We start from the raw sequence: 16,305 nt of genomic DNA on the forward strand, positions 1-16,305 counted from the left end.
TGTTGTCTTGCGCCTCATCAATGAAAATATTTATTTTTATCTCACCTTCCATTATCTCAAAGCATGTGCAAATACTAACAAATCTTAATTTTTGCATAATAAATACGAGAATTTAAATAATTTTTGAGTATTCGTTTTATTGTCGCGTTACAAAAAAATTCATTTATAATACATTTAAAAAAAATTACATAAAAATGATATATTGTACATCATCTTCTTCACTTACATACGTACGTTCATTATAAATATTATTTTGTTACAAGAATGGTGGATATATGTACGGCAATGAAATTTTAAAGCTTGCACACAATATACTTAACGTACAACAACCAATAATACAATAAAAATATGAATACAAAAACAAAAAAAAAATAAAACTAAAAATAAACAATTCAAACTTATGAACTACTTTGATGGACATTGGCGGTAAATAGCTTCAGTTATAAAATATTCGAAGGGTACAAAGCATTTGGCGAGTAAGTTGTAGGCAGTTAGTAAGTATGGAAGATATACGTGGAAAAAATATAGTGGCTTGAAGTGTCAACTGCTGCTGCTGGTGAACGAACGCAATTAACGCAGCCGAAAAGTGTTGTACTCAGCTGAGAGCGCTGCTTCGGCACGCTCAATAGTGGCCGCCATAGTGACCGCCGTGATGTCCACCATAGTGTCCGTCGTAGTGAGCGTTGTAGCCGGCGCCGCCACCATAATGACCGCTATACTGGGGCACGTATTCGTATTGAGCACCATGACCGTAATCGTCGTAGTCGTAGTGGATGGGAGCAATGGGGGCGTATGGTTTGGGGGCTGCAAGTGAAAAATGGTGGATTTGAAGAAAATTGTATAACAAATAAATTGCAAAATTAAGAGGTGGAAAGAGGTTGTTGAGGGAATATACATATAATTTGCTGATTTGTTTACAAATAAATATTTATATAAATTTAGTAACAACAGCTAGTGCATATAAAATACTCCGCTCTATAATTCCCATATATTCAAAAATCTATTTTTTTAAATTTTTTTAACATAATTTGTTTTTATTTTTTTTTTATCTTTTTTGTATATTTCTTTTTAATTTTGTTCAAATTTTTTTTTCATTTTTTTCAAGTTTGTTTTGAAATTTTTCTTCAGCTTAGTTAAAATTAATTTGACCTATATTTATACGAAATTTATGCGCCAATATTTCCTTAGCAATGACAATTTTTCTTTTGTCCTCTGCCGGCGCAAGTGTCTATTACTTTGCACAAATTTATGTCGCTCGCTGTGCAAATCGCTTAAATTGCGCAGTGCGCACATCAGTTGCCTAATAGATGGCAAAAAAAATCGCAAGCATGAATAACAAAAACAACAACAACTCTACTTGTCTCTAAACTAAAGCAATGTCATCTATGCTCATGGGGAAAAAAGAAACTCGGCGAAGCTGGCAAGCCGCTGCAAGAGCTACAGTTCACTGCCTATTCCGCCGTTTTTGTTGTTGTGCGTTTTCGCAAATAGCGTACAGCAATAACAACAAATAGGTAGCAAGCTTGGGCAATTCGGTGGCATGATGACCGTTGTTTGAATTTATTTCAATTTATTTATGACGTGCTTTTGGTGTTGCGTTGTGGAAATTTGATGTTGCGTTATGTGTGTGCGTGTGTATATATGTATGTATTAGTTGTCTCACATATATATGTGTCTTAATTATTAAATAAATTTTGCTTATTGTGTGATTTACTCATTAATTTGACTATAAAATAATATTTTTTTTTGGAAAAATTATTTTTTTGTTTCGTAAAATATTTTTTTAGGATGTTGATGAGTGAAAAAGAATGAAAATAGTTATTCAATTCATAAATTTTGAAAAGAAAAATTTCAATGGAAAGTGCTAGCACCAAACAAAAAGTGGAAAGAGAGAATTTTATTATGAAAAATAAGCTAAATATCGCATAACAAGCAAAATAATTAACTTTGGTGACAGCTTTGGCTATAGTGCGCTGATCTTAATAATTTATTAAGAGGTTGTAGCATTGTTTTGGACAATACCCAGTGCCAAATTTCGTGAAAATATCTTGTCACATAAGAAAGTTTTCCAAACAACGATATTAATTTGAACGATCGGTTTGTATGGCAGCTATATGTTCCAGTTAAATGATCTGAAAAATTTGTTCGGAGCTGGTAACTCTCTTTTTGGCAATACTGTGTGAAAAGTTTGGTGAAGATATCTTGTCAAATAAGAAAGTTTTCCATACAAGAACGTGATTCCAATTGCTCAGTTTATATGGCAGCTATATGTTATAGCGATCCCATTTAAACTATATACTTGGAGATTGACGCGCTGCTGTGGACAATATTCTCTGTCAAATTTTGTTAAGATATCTTGTCAAATGAAAAAGTTTTCCATACAAGCATATGATTCCAAACGTACATTTTATATGGCAGGTTATATGCTATAATTGTTTGATATCGTCAGTTTCAACAAATAAGCTGTTTCTTGGTGAGAAAAGCACGTGTGTAAAATTTTAGATCGATTTCTAAAAAACTGAGCGATTAGTTTGTGTATTCATAGACTTAAGGATAAACCGGCGGTTAAAGCAAATCGACTCAGGTCATGTCTATTGACGATAAAAAGAGCTAATGTTGGTTTGATAATCAATTTAATTTCCTGACAAGCATACATTTTTTTAAAAAATCTTTATTAAAGAGCTGCATGCCACTTAATCAACACAGAAAGCTGATTTTAGTAGTCCAGTAAGAGTGATTGCTAGTATTTTATTATATTTAGTATAAACTAAATGCCATTAGAATTGAAAATTCTAAATTTTTTATTTAAAAATTTTTCATTTTTAAAAATTATATAGATGCAATTATATAGGTAAAAACCGCATTTAAAGTGATCTTACCAAAACATTTAGCTAAAAGTTCAAAAGACTTAAGCAACGAACTTGCTCCTCATTTAGGCAATCAACGAACGTAACACTTCAACAAACATAATAAACCAACAATGCTTAGGATAAGTTAAACTTTTATCAAAAAAGAAGAAACCAAAAAAAAAAAACAACAATAATAACAAACCACTTGATTTGTCTACTAATAATGCAACAAAAACTTTTCCCATCGGCGCTAGTAGCAACCAAACTGTGAAAGACTCTGAAAGTGATACGAAATTTAATTGCAAATGGGGGCGTAAATTTCCAATATTGCCAAATATGGTGCCAGGTAACAGCATTGGTAAAAACTTATAAACCAACAACAACAAGAAAGTCAGTGTTGGTAAAAAATATGCGTTCATTTTGATTGCCACACAGCTGGTTGAGCTGAGGAAAGCTATAAGTTATATGGGTTTGTGTGAATGCGAAATGCAGAGCGATGAAATGGGTAATTTTATACAGTAATTTATTAAACGCAAATTTGGCTGATGAAACAGTTGGCGGCACAATTGATTTATTTTGTGAATTAGCGGTTACTTTTGCTGCGTTACTTTTTAGACTGAAGTGCTATAGTTTAGAGCTATAGTTGTTGTTTGATGGAAAGAAATTAAATATAGTCTAATATAAGTTAAACTGGGTTTATGACTTCAGCGCGTGTTTGGCAAGAGTGTCGCAATTTTTATATGCAGAAAGGGCTAAGACATACGGATATATATGTATGTATATATATCTCTGCATGTCTATGAGAAATTAGCAATTTTCTAGCCAGCGCATAAATGTGTCACCTGTCGCTCATTGTTCTGCCACAGCGCGCCTGCAAATAGGTTGTGTGAAAAACTTTTGTTTACATTGCACATATTTCTTTCAGCTCAGAAATTTCGCAAATTGTTTTTTCTGCTGCTTATTACATAGTTGCGCCCACAACTTCTCGACGCAACTAAGCGAACTGCAGTTTCTTTATAATTGCAGATGTTACTTGTTTCTTTTATTCTTTTATGTTTCTAGCAATATTTTATGCTAATCTGGGAACCCACAAACTGGCTGTGTAAGATAACAAAAAGGTGGTGAAGTAATCTGGGCGGGTAATACGCCCAGCGACGCTGGCAAATGCAGCAAATGAAGGTGAGGGGTGTTGCAGTTGGGCGTTTGGGAGGCTGTAGTTATGAGGCTTCGGCGCTTGTAAAGTACACTTCTTAAATAACTTTTTGGTAGTGATGGGAAGTTGGAGTATCGAAGTGAAAATGAAAACAATGAAATAGTAAATGAAATAGAAGGGTTCGCACAGAAAAATGCAGGTGGCGAGAAGAATATGTGAGCTCTATGGTAATTTGTAAAGGAAATTATTAATGGTTTTTATAACAAGACTTTGGTGGAGGGTTGAAAATGGTTTTATATAAATATTTTTTTTTCTTTTTAAATAAATTTTGTTTAAGAAATTTTTTAGTCTGATGTTTGCTTGAAGTAAATTAATTGCTTTAAATTAATTAATATATATGATAATAAGCTGAAAGTTTTTGCAAGACTTGATAAATTAGTTTTAATGCTTTATGTAGAATATTTATATTATTCGTTTATAGTTTTTTTCTGGGTTCTCAATACAACTCTTCATCTTATAATTTATGTAATAAAAGCGAGAATATTATTGCAAAGCATTTTTTGATGCTTTTTATCATAAACTTCAACCAAAGTGGTACTGTTTTTAATAAAGATAAATGTTTTTTTTTTTGTTTCCTTCGGTTTATATTTGTTATGATATTGTCAGAGAAAATATTAAATTAACTAAGTTTTTATTTTAAAAACCACCAAAAAATTTATTTCGTCTTAAAATGCCTTTATTTAATGTGTAAAAATCAAACTTATTTCAATAAGAAAGCTTTAAGCTTATTTAAAGGCTTTTCGGTAACTAGGAAGTTTTTTACCGTTATGCTGGAAATAGTGCGAAAATGGTGAAAATGGCTTATCTATTGGAAGAAAAATCGAAATTATTTCAAAAACAAAAGCTTTGAGCTTATTTGAAAGCTTTTCGGCAATTAGGAAACTTTTTACCGTTAGCCAAGATATAGTTTAAAACGGTGGAAATTTGTTATTTATTTGTAAGAAAAATTAAAATTACTTAAAGGAAAGTCTTAAGCGTATTCTAAAGCTTTTCGGTATCAAAGAAATATTTACCGTTAGACAAAGAATCGTCAGGAAATAGATTTACTATATTGAGAATTGTAGTTTCCTCCCAAGAAAATCAAAATTCTTACAATATGAAAGCTTTAAGTTTAACCAAAAGCTTTCCGGTAAAAAAAAAGTATGCAGCTGTCGACTGGATATATTTGGAATATATTTTTTTGAAGTAGCTGAAATTTATTTCTACCCAAAATATCTCTTTTTATTGTAAGAAAATCAAAATTACTGCAATATGAAAGCTTTGCGGCATATAAAAAGGCTGGAAGTAATGGCGTTTTGAATTTCATGCAATTTTTTTCCTCCTAAAATAGGCTTTTCCCCGCTAGAAAATTGAAAATTGTTTTTATATAACAGCTTTAAGCTCATAGGAAAGCATTTAGGTAACTGAAAAGTAATTACCGTTAGGCAAAAAATAGTTCAATATGAAAGCTTTAAGCTCAACGAAAGCTGTTCGATAACTAAAAGGTATTTATCGTCAGGCTGTTTACAATCTGTTTTACGCATTTGCAAAGCATTGGGTGAATAAATAGTATTTACCGTTAGGCTAGTTAGAATTAGAAAATATTTTTTGTGCATTTTTAATTTTCGAAAAAAGCAAAATCCAATGTTTGAGTCTAGAAAAAAAAATTATTTAGTTGAAGAAAGCTTTTGAAATTTTTTCGATATCAATTAGAAGGTGGTTTGGTCATTATAGAATTGCTCTAAAATCATAACTATAACAAAATCAGCTTAATGAAATTGAATTTAAAATTTTTGTGCTTATATTTTGACAAAAAGCCTTGAAGCAAAGTATAAAAAGCTTAAGAAGACAACTAAGTTTCAGTAAACTTCTTTAAAAAATTATTAAAAATACTTTTATGAATTTTTTTAAAATAAATTAATTACAACTTTTGTCAATATTTAGCTATTTTCCAGAAAGTACTTAAAGTCGACTTATGCACTTTTTCCTTAGAACCGCAGTTTCTAACTTTGTACTCTAGAACTTTCGTTCAATCTCTGAACTCAGCAACGCTAAACGTGCACTTCGTTGCATCGCTCCACTAACAGGAAATTGCTAATTATTTGTTTTACCAGAAAAAATACACAGAGCAAAGTGTTCGACTAAAATAAATTATTTATAAGTGAATCATAAAAAAAACGCGACTTTCATATGAAACTAGATAAATGTGTTAAACAGGCGAGCGATGCTTTGGATTGTCACGTTGAACTAATGAAAACAGATGTATAACATATAATCTAGATTGATTTTCGCGCTGATCTTTTAGACATTTTAATTGCATTCGTATTCTGGGCAATTATGAATGAGTGCTTGACTTGTGGGAAAATAAATGAGTAATGTTTATATGTGTGTGTGGACAATTAAGATGACTAAGGCATATACTTCAAGTATATACTGCACTGATATATGGCTAAGGCATACATATATAGTTTACTGCACCATAAACATTATATATAGGTATATATGTATGTAGATATATATGTGTATGTGTTTGGGAGGGTGTGTGAGTAACATGCTGTAGGTGGCTGTTTCATTTACATTTCATTTGTACTCATTCCATATTAGTAATGATAATCATTCCTATAGTCTGCTTCGACTGATTCGTCTGGGCGAAATTTGAGCATTTGATTATTGATGATATGGGCGTGGCGGCGCAACAACTTCACCATGCGATATGTGTTAATGCCTGTGCAGGGAAAATTATGTAAATGAATGAACATAGATGAAGATGCAAATGCTGTTGTTACTATTGTTGTAATGAATTAAGAATGCTGAGCGATAGCAGGTGGCAGTTTATGTAAGTATGGAATATGCGATTTTGTACAGATAATTTATATGGAAATAGGTGAAGGGCAGCTATAGAAAATTATTTGAAGCGAATATTTATAGAAATCTTTGAGTGAGCAGTTAGTTTCGGAATCTCTATTTTCAACAGCAATAGTGTGCAGATTTGTATAGTGGGCTAAAACTGTAGACTTTAGTAAGTGTTAGGTAGGGAGAGGACTTTTTATATGCAAATAAATGAGAGAAAATAGTGATAAGTTACTTAGAATTACTTTCTTAAGTATAAGTTTAAAGAATTTTTTTTCAAATCAAGCTTCATAACTACTTTTAAATATAAAAAATTAAAGTTCTATTACTACTTCGAAAATATTAGTAAAAAAATTACGATTTTTCTTAAATATTGTTGGTATTGTTATTTTTATATATTTTTTTAATTTTTCGTTAAGCTTCCACTTACCATACGGCGCTGGTGCTGGCACTACGACCGGCGCTGGCGCAACATGTGGTCCAGGTACTAACGCTTGTGCATGCACTGTGGGTCCAGATTTCGTGACAACAGCGTTGAAACCGTTTATGGGATCGGCAGTGTAGTCGACTGTGCGTATAGAGCCATCGGGTTCGACGAGTGAGTATTGACCTGACACAAGGAAAAAAAAAAATGAAGCAAATAAATGGTTTAAAAAATGTGCAAGTAAGGCAAAACTTCATTTAAGTGATTTGAAAAAAAAATATTTTAAAAATGGTCATATACAAAAAAAAAATATAAATATTAAAAATATGATATTTTTTTTGTTTTTGAAATTTTATTTTTTTTTTTTTTAATACATCACCTTTTCGTTAAGAAAAATTTGAAGCAAGTCAAAGTTTTGGATATTTTAATGAAGAAATTTGAAAATAAAGTTTTAAAAATTAATTTTTAAATATAGTTTTATGTTTTTTTTTAATTTTTGAAGTTTTAATTTAAAAATTTTGAATATGTTGATTGAAAAAGTTATATAAAAAACAGAAAAAAAAATATTTAAAAAAGGGTTTAAAAGTATTTTTAATTTTTTTGTTTTTTAATTTTGAGTTTTAAATTAAAAAAAAAGTTTTCTCTTTTGTAATTTTTGTTTTTATACCTTTAACACATTTTTTTGATTTAGCAGATTTTCAAGGAAGTTTAATACTTTTGTAAGTTTTAAAAATTTATTTTTAGTCTTTGTTTTAGAGTTTTTCATACCTTTCACAACATCACCATCGCGTGTTTCGTGTTGTGACTTCACATCGCCAGTTGTGTGATCGGCAACACCATAATTGAATGCGTATTTGGGATGGTTCTGTGGCAAGAAGAAGGCAAAAATTATATTAAATCGGAATCGTTTTAAAATTTTAAGAAGAGTGAGCTATTGTTTATGGTCATAAGAAATTATTAGATTTTTCTAAATCAAATTTATAAGACATCAAATATTTTTTAAATAAAATTTTCAGAAATTTTACATATGTTTTTGAAAAAATTAATTTTTTTTTCAAAAATTTTAAATTTCTTCGGAACTTAACATCTTTCAAAAAAAACAATAAATACTTTCGAAAACAAAATATTTTTCAAAAACTAAATATTTTAGCATACTAAATTTTTTTAAATACATATATATTTAAATAAATATTTTTGAGATTAACGCTAAATGAAAATATAGAATAATTTTGAATTTTTTCCAAGGCATTACATTTTTCAAAAAAAATTATTTTTCAAAAACCAAATATTTTTCGAAAATATTTCCCACCGGTGAAGAAATTGTTTTGTTTCTTTTTTTATTTCTTTTTTTTTAATTTTATACATAAAGTTGCCAAAACTTGTTTTGCAATTCTAATTTTTTTTTATGTGAAAAAAAAAATCGGAAAAATTTTTTGAAATTATTTATTTTCATCAAAAGCATATTAATGAAAAATTACACGAAACAGTTTATCCTTTTCAGAGAATGTTTAAATATTTTAGAGAAATTCGAAAAAAATTTTGTTTTGGAAAAGTTTCGAAATTATTTGCGCTTAAAGGATATTAATGAAAAATTACACGAAATTTTTTTCCTTTAAAATTTTCATTTTAAAATTCTCAGTATTATAATAATTTACCAAATTTTTTATAAATCTAACTTTGCTGTTACTATTTTTTATTATCTTTTGTAAATTTTGTGCAAAACAAAATCTTTGAAACTTTTAACTCAACACTTCCTGTGCAGCAATCCACACCACTGCGTATACGCAACTTGCTGAATGTCCAAAATTTCTAAAACTAACACACACTCACGTAGTAGTCGACAGCGTATCCTGGTCGCGCCAACACAGCGCTCGCATAGAGGGCGATCGTGAGAGCAATTATACACTTCAGACTTGCCATTTTTCAAATGAATTTATTTACGCTTCTTTTAACTGTTGCAAACACAGGGTACCACAAAGGTTGCACTTTTTTCTTTCGATTGCAAGGAGAGGTTTAAGGGTTTCTTAAGATTTGCTAAAATGAAAAATGAAATATTTGTTCAATAAATTTCAGTTGAACACACAATAAAATATTTTTTTATAATTAATTTTCATGGTAAAATTGTGAAGGAAATTCGCACTTCAAGTATTTCGTTGGCACCACTGAATTGCACACTGCTGAATTGCCCGGAATACTGTGCCGATTCTGAGATCAAGTTTCCGTTAAATACACAAAACAAGCGCGCGGTCGTCTCGAAAACGCTGCGCAGCTAGCAACTAAACTAGCATTTGGTCGCATGGAGTCGCAGCGCCGCAAACGTCAGCGACGTAGCGTAGCAAAAACAACAAGCGTCTGCTGTTGTCAGCGGTCGTGCTGCTCCCAGCAACGCTTTGGGCTGCTATCGCCGCTTGACATACGCCTAATGACGTCGTCGTGTTATGCAGCTGCTTGGAGGCTAGTTGAACGCGCGTTCTATTGTTCGCTTGCCGGTATTGCTGGCAGCGCTTCCACCGTCATGCCAATACAAAGCTTATGCTTGTCATTCGCTGAAGCGTAACAGCGCGCTCTGAGTTTGCAGCAATTCTCTAGGCACTCATTGGTAATTAATATGCCATGATTTTCACCACAATGCGGCGTGTGGTGAGTTGGAATGTGAGTTATCGCGGGCTGCGTGGTTTGTTACATTTTGTTGCTGCATCTGCTTTAGTTTTAATTGTACCTTCAATGTTGTTGTTGTTATAGGTTTTATTATCATATTGAAATATGTACAATCGTAGCAGATGGGAGGTTGGCATAAGTATTGGGTTGTGTGATATCCACATTAGTTTGCATTTGTATTAATTTGCTTGTGGCGATACTTGCGCTGACAACATTCCATTGCTGCTCTATTTGTCAGATTAGTAAGAATTTTATTTGTGTCATAACATTGTCTGGGTCATGTCATAAAAATATATCAATCCTGTTTTATTTTATTTTTATTATTTTTAATCAACAGTGAAGTTTTCGACACAAAAAAAAAAACAGTAATAAAATCAGCCAAAAAATTTATAAAAAAAAGTTTGTTTTTTGTTTGTCAACAATGAAATTTTTTATTTGTATATTAATAAAAACAGAAAACCACAATTTTGTATTTTGTATTTTTTTGAAAAGGTATTTTATTTAATAAATAAACAATAATAATATGCAATACAAAATTTAATGTACTTTAATAAGAGGCGATTTATTTGGAAAAATTTCCTTGATTCCGTAGCAGATCTGCAGAAGGACCTCCGATAAAGAATGTCGGGGGGTGAGGATGATTTTGAACTTAAAATTATCACAAATCTTAAGAATGAAAATTAATATAACTATAGGTGACATCAAATAAATTTGAAGGAATGCTCAAACTTATAGCTTGGATAAATGGATGCTTTTCATAAAAAGTCGGTTTTTGTTAAAAAAAAAAACTATATACCCAAGTGACTTAAAAAAGTGGAATTATTTTCAAAAATTAATACTTGTAAATTTTGGGAGAATGCCCTGAAGTATATGTGCATTCGACATATTTTGCGAAAAAATTGGTTTTCGAAAAACACAAATGAAATTAACCACTTAGTGTATTACCTTGGTTAATTACCTTGAAATTGCCAATAGTGTTCGTGAAGATTAAAATATAAATGTCTACGTAATTTGGTGTTATACAAGGTGCGTTCAAAAGTAAACAGGGATTAAGAAAAAAAAACAAAACAAATAGTTATTTCGACAAAATCAATTTATTTTATTCAAAATAGTCTCCTTCTGCTGCAATACAGCTTTTTGCATAGTCCAAAATCATGCCGAACGAGTGTTTTAGCTCGTTGGCCGGTATGGTCGCCAGTATGCCGGTGCAAGCCTTTTGAATGGCCTCAACGTCTACATAACGCTTTTCTGTCATGGGCAAATGCATTTTTCCGAAAAGGCAGAAGTCGCACGGTGCCATATCTGCGGTTAATAATTAAAATGTGATTTTATAATCGGTCACAAGCGTCAATCGATGAGACGGCGCATTATCGCGCAACAAATGCCAACTTTCATCTTCGCGATATTCGGGCCGAACTCGTCGAATACGGCACACCAAACGCTTCAAAACTCCAAGGTAGAATACCGCATTAACGTTTTGGTCGGGTGGAACAAATTTTTGATGGACAATACCCTTGGAATCATAAAAACAAATCAGTATTGTCTTCACTTTTGACTTCTCCTTGCACGATTTTTTGGGTATCGTCTCGTCCGGTGCTTTCCATTCAGCACTCTGGCGTTTCGTTTTGGGATCATATTGGAAACACCACGTCTTGTCACCAGTCACAATATTGTAAATGAAGTTTTTGCCCTTTTTGACCTCTTTAATGATGTCCTTCGAATGTTGGATTCTGAGCAATTTTTGGTCGTCAATCAATTTGTACGGAGCAAACCCTGCACACACCTTTCGTAAGCCCAAATGTTCAGTCGAAATGCGATAAATCGATGTTTTGGAGAAGTTCAATTCCATTTCCATGAATTTCAATGATGATTTCGGCTGATTTCGATGTATTCACGCACGGTTTCGATGGAATTTCCGGTGATCAAGGATTTTGCAAGATGGGAGATTTTGTTTACTGCTAAGGGAAATATATAAATATGTACTATATATGTATACTATATTCGACTCACACAACCTACAGCTCGCTAAGGAAAAAAATAGAGCTACTACTACTAACAAATAAGCACACACCGCTCGAGATAACCATGCAAATGACTATAGATATTCTTAGGACATAAAAAGCAGTAAACTACCCAGTTATATTAGTAGGCGTAAGACTGGACCCCAGATTAATCTTCAGGGTAGAAATCCAGCACGCCGTAAGTAAGGCGGCGAAGATCACCTCCCCAGTGAGCCGACTAATGGCCAATATAGAAGGCCCCAGCAAAGAAAAGAGAAGCTCCTAATGTCGACGACAAGTCATCGTCCTATTATACGGAGCAGAGAGCTAGGCAGATGTGCTTAAAAAGGAAAACCGGCGTGAGGTAGTGGCCAGAGTACACCGCACTGCAGCCCTCAGAGTTGCAGTCAGCCAGTGTTAGGCGATGCAATATTTGTTATAAGCGGTAATGACCCAATTGACGTTCTAGCATCCAAAAGAAAAAGCTGTTATCTGGTCACGTACACTTAAAAAAGTACCTCCACAGAATGGGAAAAGTCGAACAGCCATCAAACCTATATAACGACGCGACAGAAGAAGACACTGAACACACATTCTTTGAATGTGTGCGTTGGCAATGAGAAGGAGGGTGAAACAAATTAGGGGTTTATCCAGAAACTCGCAACAATCTTGCTACGCAACAAAAAGCGGGACCTGGACGCAAGTGCGCAGATGTAAATCTCTCAATCAGAAAAATGGAACGCCACCCTGACCTGTTTTAGTGACCTGCAAGTGGCACATACCGTTGCTCTGACGACAGCTCTGACGATGCGGAAGTCATTTTCATTCCCTTAACCGCAAAAAAAAAAACTACTCTATTCGTATATAGCTAGTATTAGTAAAGTCTTGGTATTACAATTAGTCTAATAGTGAATAGCTAAACAAAAGTGTTAAAATAATAACTTTCAACGCAGATTTCAGTATTTTCATTGAAGGACATTTTAAAGTATATGGATCTTCTTGCAGAAAGCTTATCCAGATCACGCGTTTTTTTAGAGAGATCTTACGATAATTGTCATTATATACATTTTCTTTACTATTTGTAATGTGACAACAGTTACTTTAACTTAAAGTTTAAATTTTTGTTTGTTAATGTACTAAGTCTTCTTCTGCAATGTCCGGCATTGATTCTCATATATATCAGTATCCAAATTAATTGGATTGTCTTAGATGCTGAAATGCTTCTGAAACAATAAAAAATTTCCAAATTGTCATTTTTATGTTCTAAGAGAGAATTTTCAGCTCTTAAGCCGCTATAGTTGAACTTAGCTTCACTGCCACTTACTTCAATTATATGTAAACTTAAGTGCCGGATGTTCATCTAGAATAATATAATATTATTCATAGCCTATTGTGATCTGTCTTTCAGCACAAAAAAAAAAATTGTTGTGTAGTAACCAGCGCCTGTTGCGCACTGCTTTTGGTATTTTTTAATATGAAAAAAATATATATATATATTTCGCTTTATTTTATTTTCTACTGTCAAGTTGGTAATGCTGTACAATTGGCTTTTACTTTCACGGTTTACATGCACACAAAAGATGGACGGGAATTCCAAAGTCAAGGTTACTGCGTGACGCGTAATATTGATTGCCAGCAAAAGACTTAAGCAACGAACTCGATGTGAAATTTTTGGGGGAATTAGCGAGTATTATTGTACTGCAAGACCTGCTTGCGTTAATTATCATTTCTAAATCGCGCTTGCGATTTGTAAGGTAATGAAAAACATTTTATTTTTTTATTTTATTTAGGTATGACATGTAAGTAAATTTACAGACAGGCTAGGAAACTAAGGGAACTGGCTATTTCTTCTATAGGCCTTCGTCCCATAATGAAAAATTAATAATAATAAGTAAAGGAAATAATTTTTATTTACTTTAAAATTTGCTGTTCACCTGCAAATCAATTTTATTAAAAATAAATATGATTCGGTGTAAGCAAACACAAACTTTAATTACACTTAATGAAAGTTAATTATTTCTATGTTAATTGAGCAATCAATTTGTGGTTTATTGTGTGTTCTGACAGTTTGGCTTATTAGCAGGTGTTAGAAAGGTAGAAGAGGAATTTTTTTTGCATTGCAAAAGTGTATAAAAATAAATGTACATATGTATATGCTTTTAATAATCTTGTATGATATATATGTATATATAATCTTATTAATAAAAATATATAAAAAGTAATCTCTGATTTCCTTTCTCAAATTAATTTCATTAATGAAACAAAATGCTCACTGTTTTTGCTAATCTAATTCTAATTACAGATTTCTAGACTGCAGCAGCAACAACCTTTTTGTTCAAGCATTAAAGCTTCTTGCGGTTTTGCTGCTCTGCAATCGCATGCCTGGTATTCTAGGTTTCACACATTTGTGTCTATCAGCGACTAAGTATAAGCGTTTGCTGTCTACTAAGAATGTTTGCGGCTTTGCTCGTCAAGTTCATTTCGTATTTAATATAGGGTTTAAATGCTCGTATTGTAGGTCTTCATGGGCGCTCCTGTGCGGTCGCGCTCTCAACTCCCACGGTGAAGGTTCAAGGTTGGCATATGATGATATGATACCTCTACGAATATCTGCAGAGTTTGGTTTCTATGTCAACGAGTGGTGTGGCTCCGTATCGTTGTCAATGTCAGCTGTGAGCTTCTATTAACGAAAAATAAAACTAAAAGAAAATAAAATAAATTAAAATTAAAAAAATAAAAAATAAAATAAAATAAAATAAAAATAAAATAAAATAAAATAAAATAAAATAAAATAAAATAAATTAAAATTAAATAAAATAAAATAAAGTAAAAAAATAAAATAAAATAAAATAAAATAAAATAAAATAAAATAAAATAAAATAAAATAAAATAAAATAAAATAAAATAAAATAAAATAAAATAAAATAAAATAAAATAAAATAAAATAAGAATAAATAAAATAAAATAAAATTAAATAAAATGAAATGAAATAAAATAAAAAATGTCAATAATTATTGTAGAAGAAACACTTCACGGTTAAAATAATTTTTCTAAAACTGAAATATGTTTTGAGTTTGCATTTCCCTGGTAGTTGAGGCTTAGAGAGATTCTATAAGTGATTGCAGTACCTTTCAATTAGTCTCTAAAATAAAAACTCGTTCACTCCTAAATCTAATTTTCAACATGTTTTGGTGTGGTGACTTTGAGCCATTCGACCAGATTTAAGAAAGTAAGTTTTGCTTTGTTAAAAAATATACTCATAGAGCTAAATCTATATACATCTTGCACATGGGCTCTCTCAGTGTGATTTGAATTTTTAGCATACTTCGTATGGTAGATCAAAAACTTTTCAAATAATAAAATTTAGTAGTATTCTTGATTATGAAACCTCAACATGGTTACGAGTTTAAGGACCAAGTGGGATTTCTTAGCAGCTTAAAATGTCCATAAGAATAATATGCTTATCAAAAGTATTGCGGTTGGCTTTAATTTAGACTCATTTCGGAATAGGGTTGCCACCTTCCAAAAAATTAAAATCACTTAAAATATTAAGATATATATGCGAAATATTAATTTTCACAATTCAGTTTTAATTTAGACTCATTTTGGCATAGAGCTGCCACCTTTCTAAAAATTAAAACCACTTAAAGAATTATAAAATATGTGCTAAATACATATAAAACTTTAGAATTCTGTCTTGAAAAAAAAAATTAACGTAGTTTTTAATTTATTCAGACTTCGAAATAGATTTGCCACTTAGCAGAACATCTAACAAATACATTATAAAATATGTGCTAAATACATATAAAACTTAAGAATTCTGTCTTGAAAAAAAAAATTAACGTAGTTTTTAATTTATACAAACTTCGAAGAAGGGTTGCCACTTATACAAAGAGTTGCCACCTGAGCAAAATACTACTTAAAGTTTGTTAAACATAAGAAGTTCCGGAAAGCATGCCAAAAAAAGAAATTGATATTTTAATAACTTCAGAAGAAGAAGAAGAAGAAGAAAATATATGTTAATCGTAAAACTTTAATTAACTGTTATATAGAGTTGCAATCTGTTAAAAAATGTATTCTTATTATTAAAACAAATATATATGCCGAAAATAAACTTAAGTATTCTATACAAAAAAGAATTTAAATTACATACATTTTTGAATGGGGTTGCCACTTATTGAAAATAATCAAGAAATCACAAGATTTTTGCCAAATGCAATTATAGAAAGGCTTATGAAAAGAATTCTGGAAGTCTTTAACTTAACCAAATTTTCATGTAGAGTTGCCACTTATAAAAAAAATAATCAAAATTTGAATAAAATCTTTGTACGT

The 16,305-nt window shown here is 31.4% G+C and overlaps 1 protein-coding gene across 1 annotated transcript; it reads right to left on the bottom strand.

Annotated features, from left to right (window-relative positions):
- Positions 1 to 375: 375 nt before the first annotated feature.
- On the bottom strand, positions 376 to 9,513 carry LOC120777403 (cuticle protein 7). The gene is made up of 5 exons (XM_040108702.1): positions 9,456 to 9,513; positions 9,146 to 9,349; positions 8,084 to 8,180; positions 7,322 to 7,501; positions 376 to 804 (listed from the first exon to the last, which is right to left on the bottom strand). The coding sequence occupies exons 2-5, from the start codon at positions 9,233 to 9,235 to the stop codon at positions 623 to 625; spliced, it is 549 nt and encodes a 182-aa protein (XP_039964636.1). The 5' UTR covers positions 9,236 to 9,349; positions 9,456 to 9,513; the 3' UTR covers positions 376 to 622.
- Positions 9,514 to 16,305: the final 6,792 nt, after the last annotated feature.

The sequence above is a fragment of the Bactrocera tryoni genome, chromosome 5 (assembly GCF_016617805.1).
Source record: "Bactrocera tryoni isolate S06 chromosome 5, CSIRO_BtryS06_freeze2, whole genome shotgun sequence".
NCBI lineage: Eukaryota > Metazoa > Arthropoda > Insecta > Diptera > Tephritidae > Bactrocera > Bactrocera tryoni.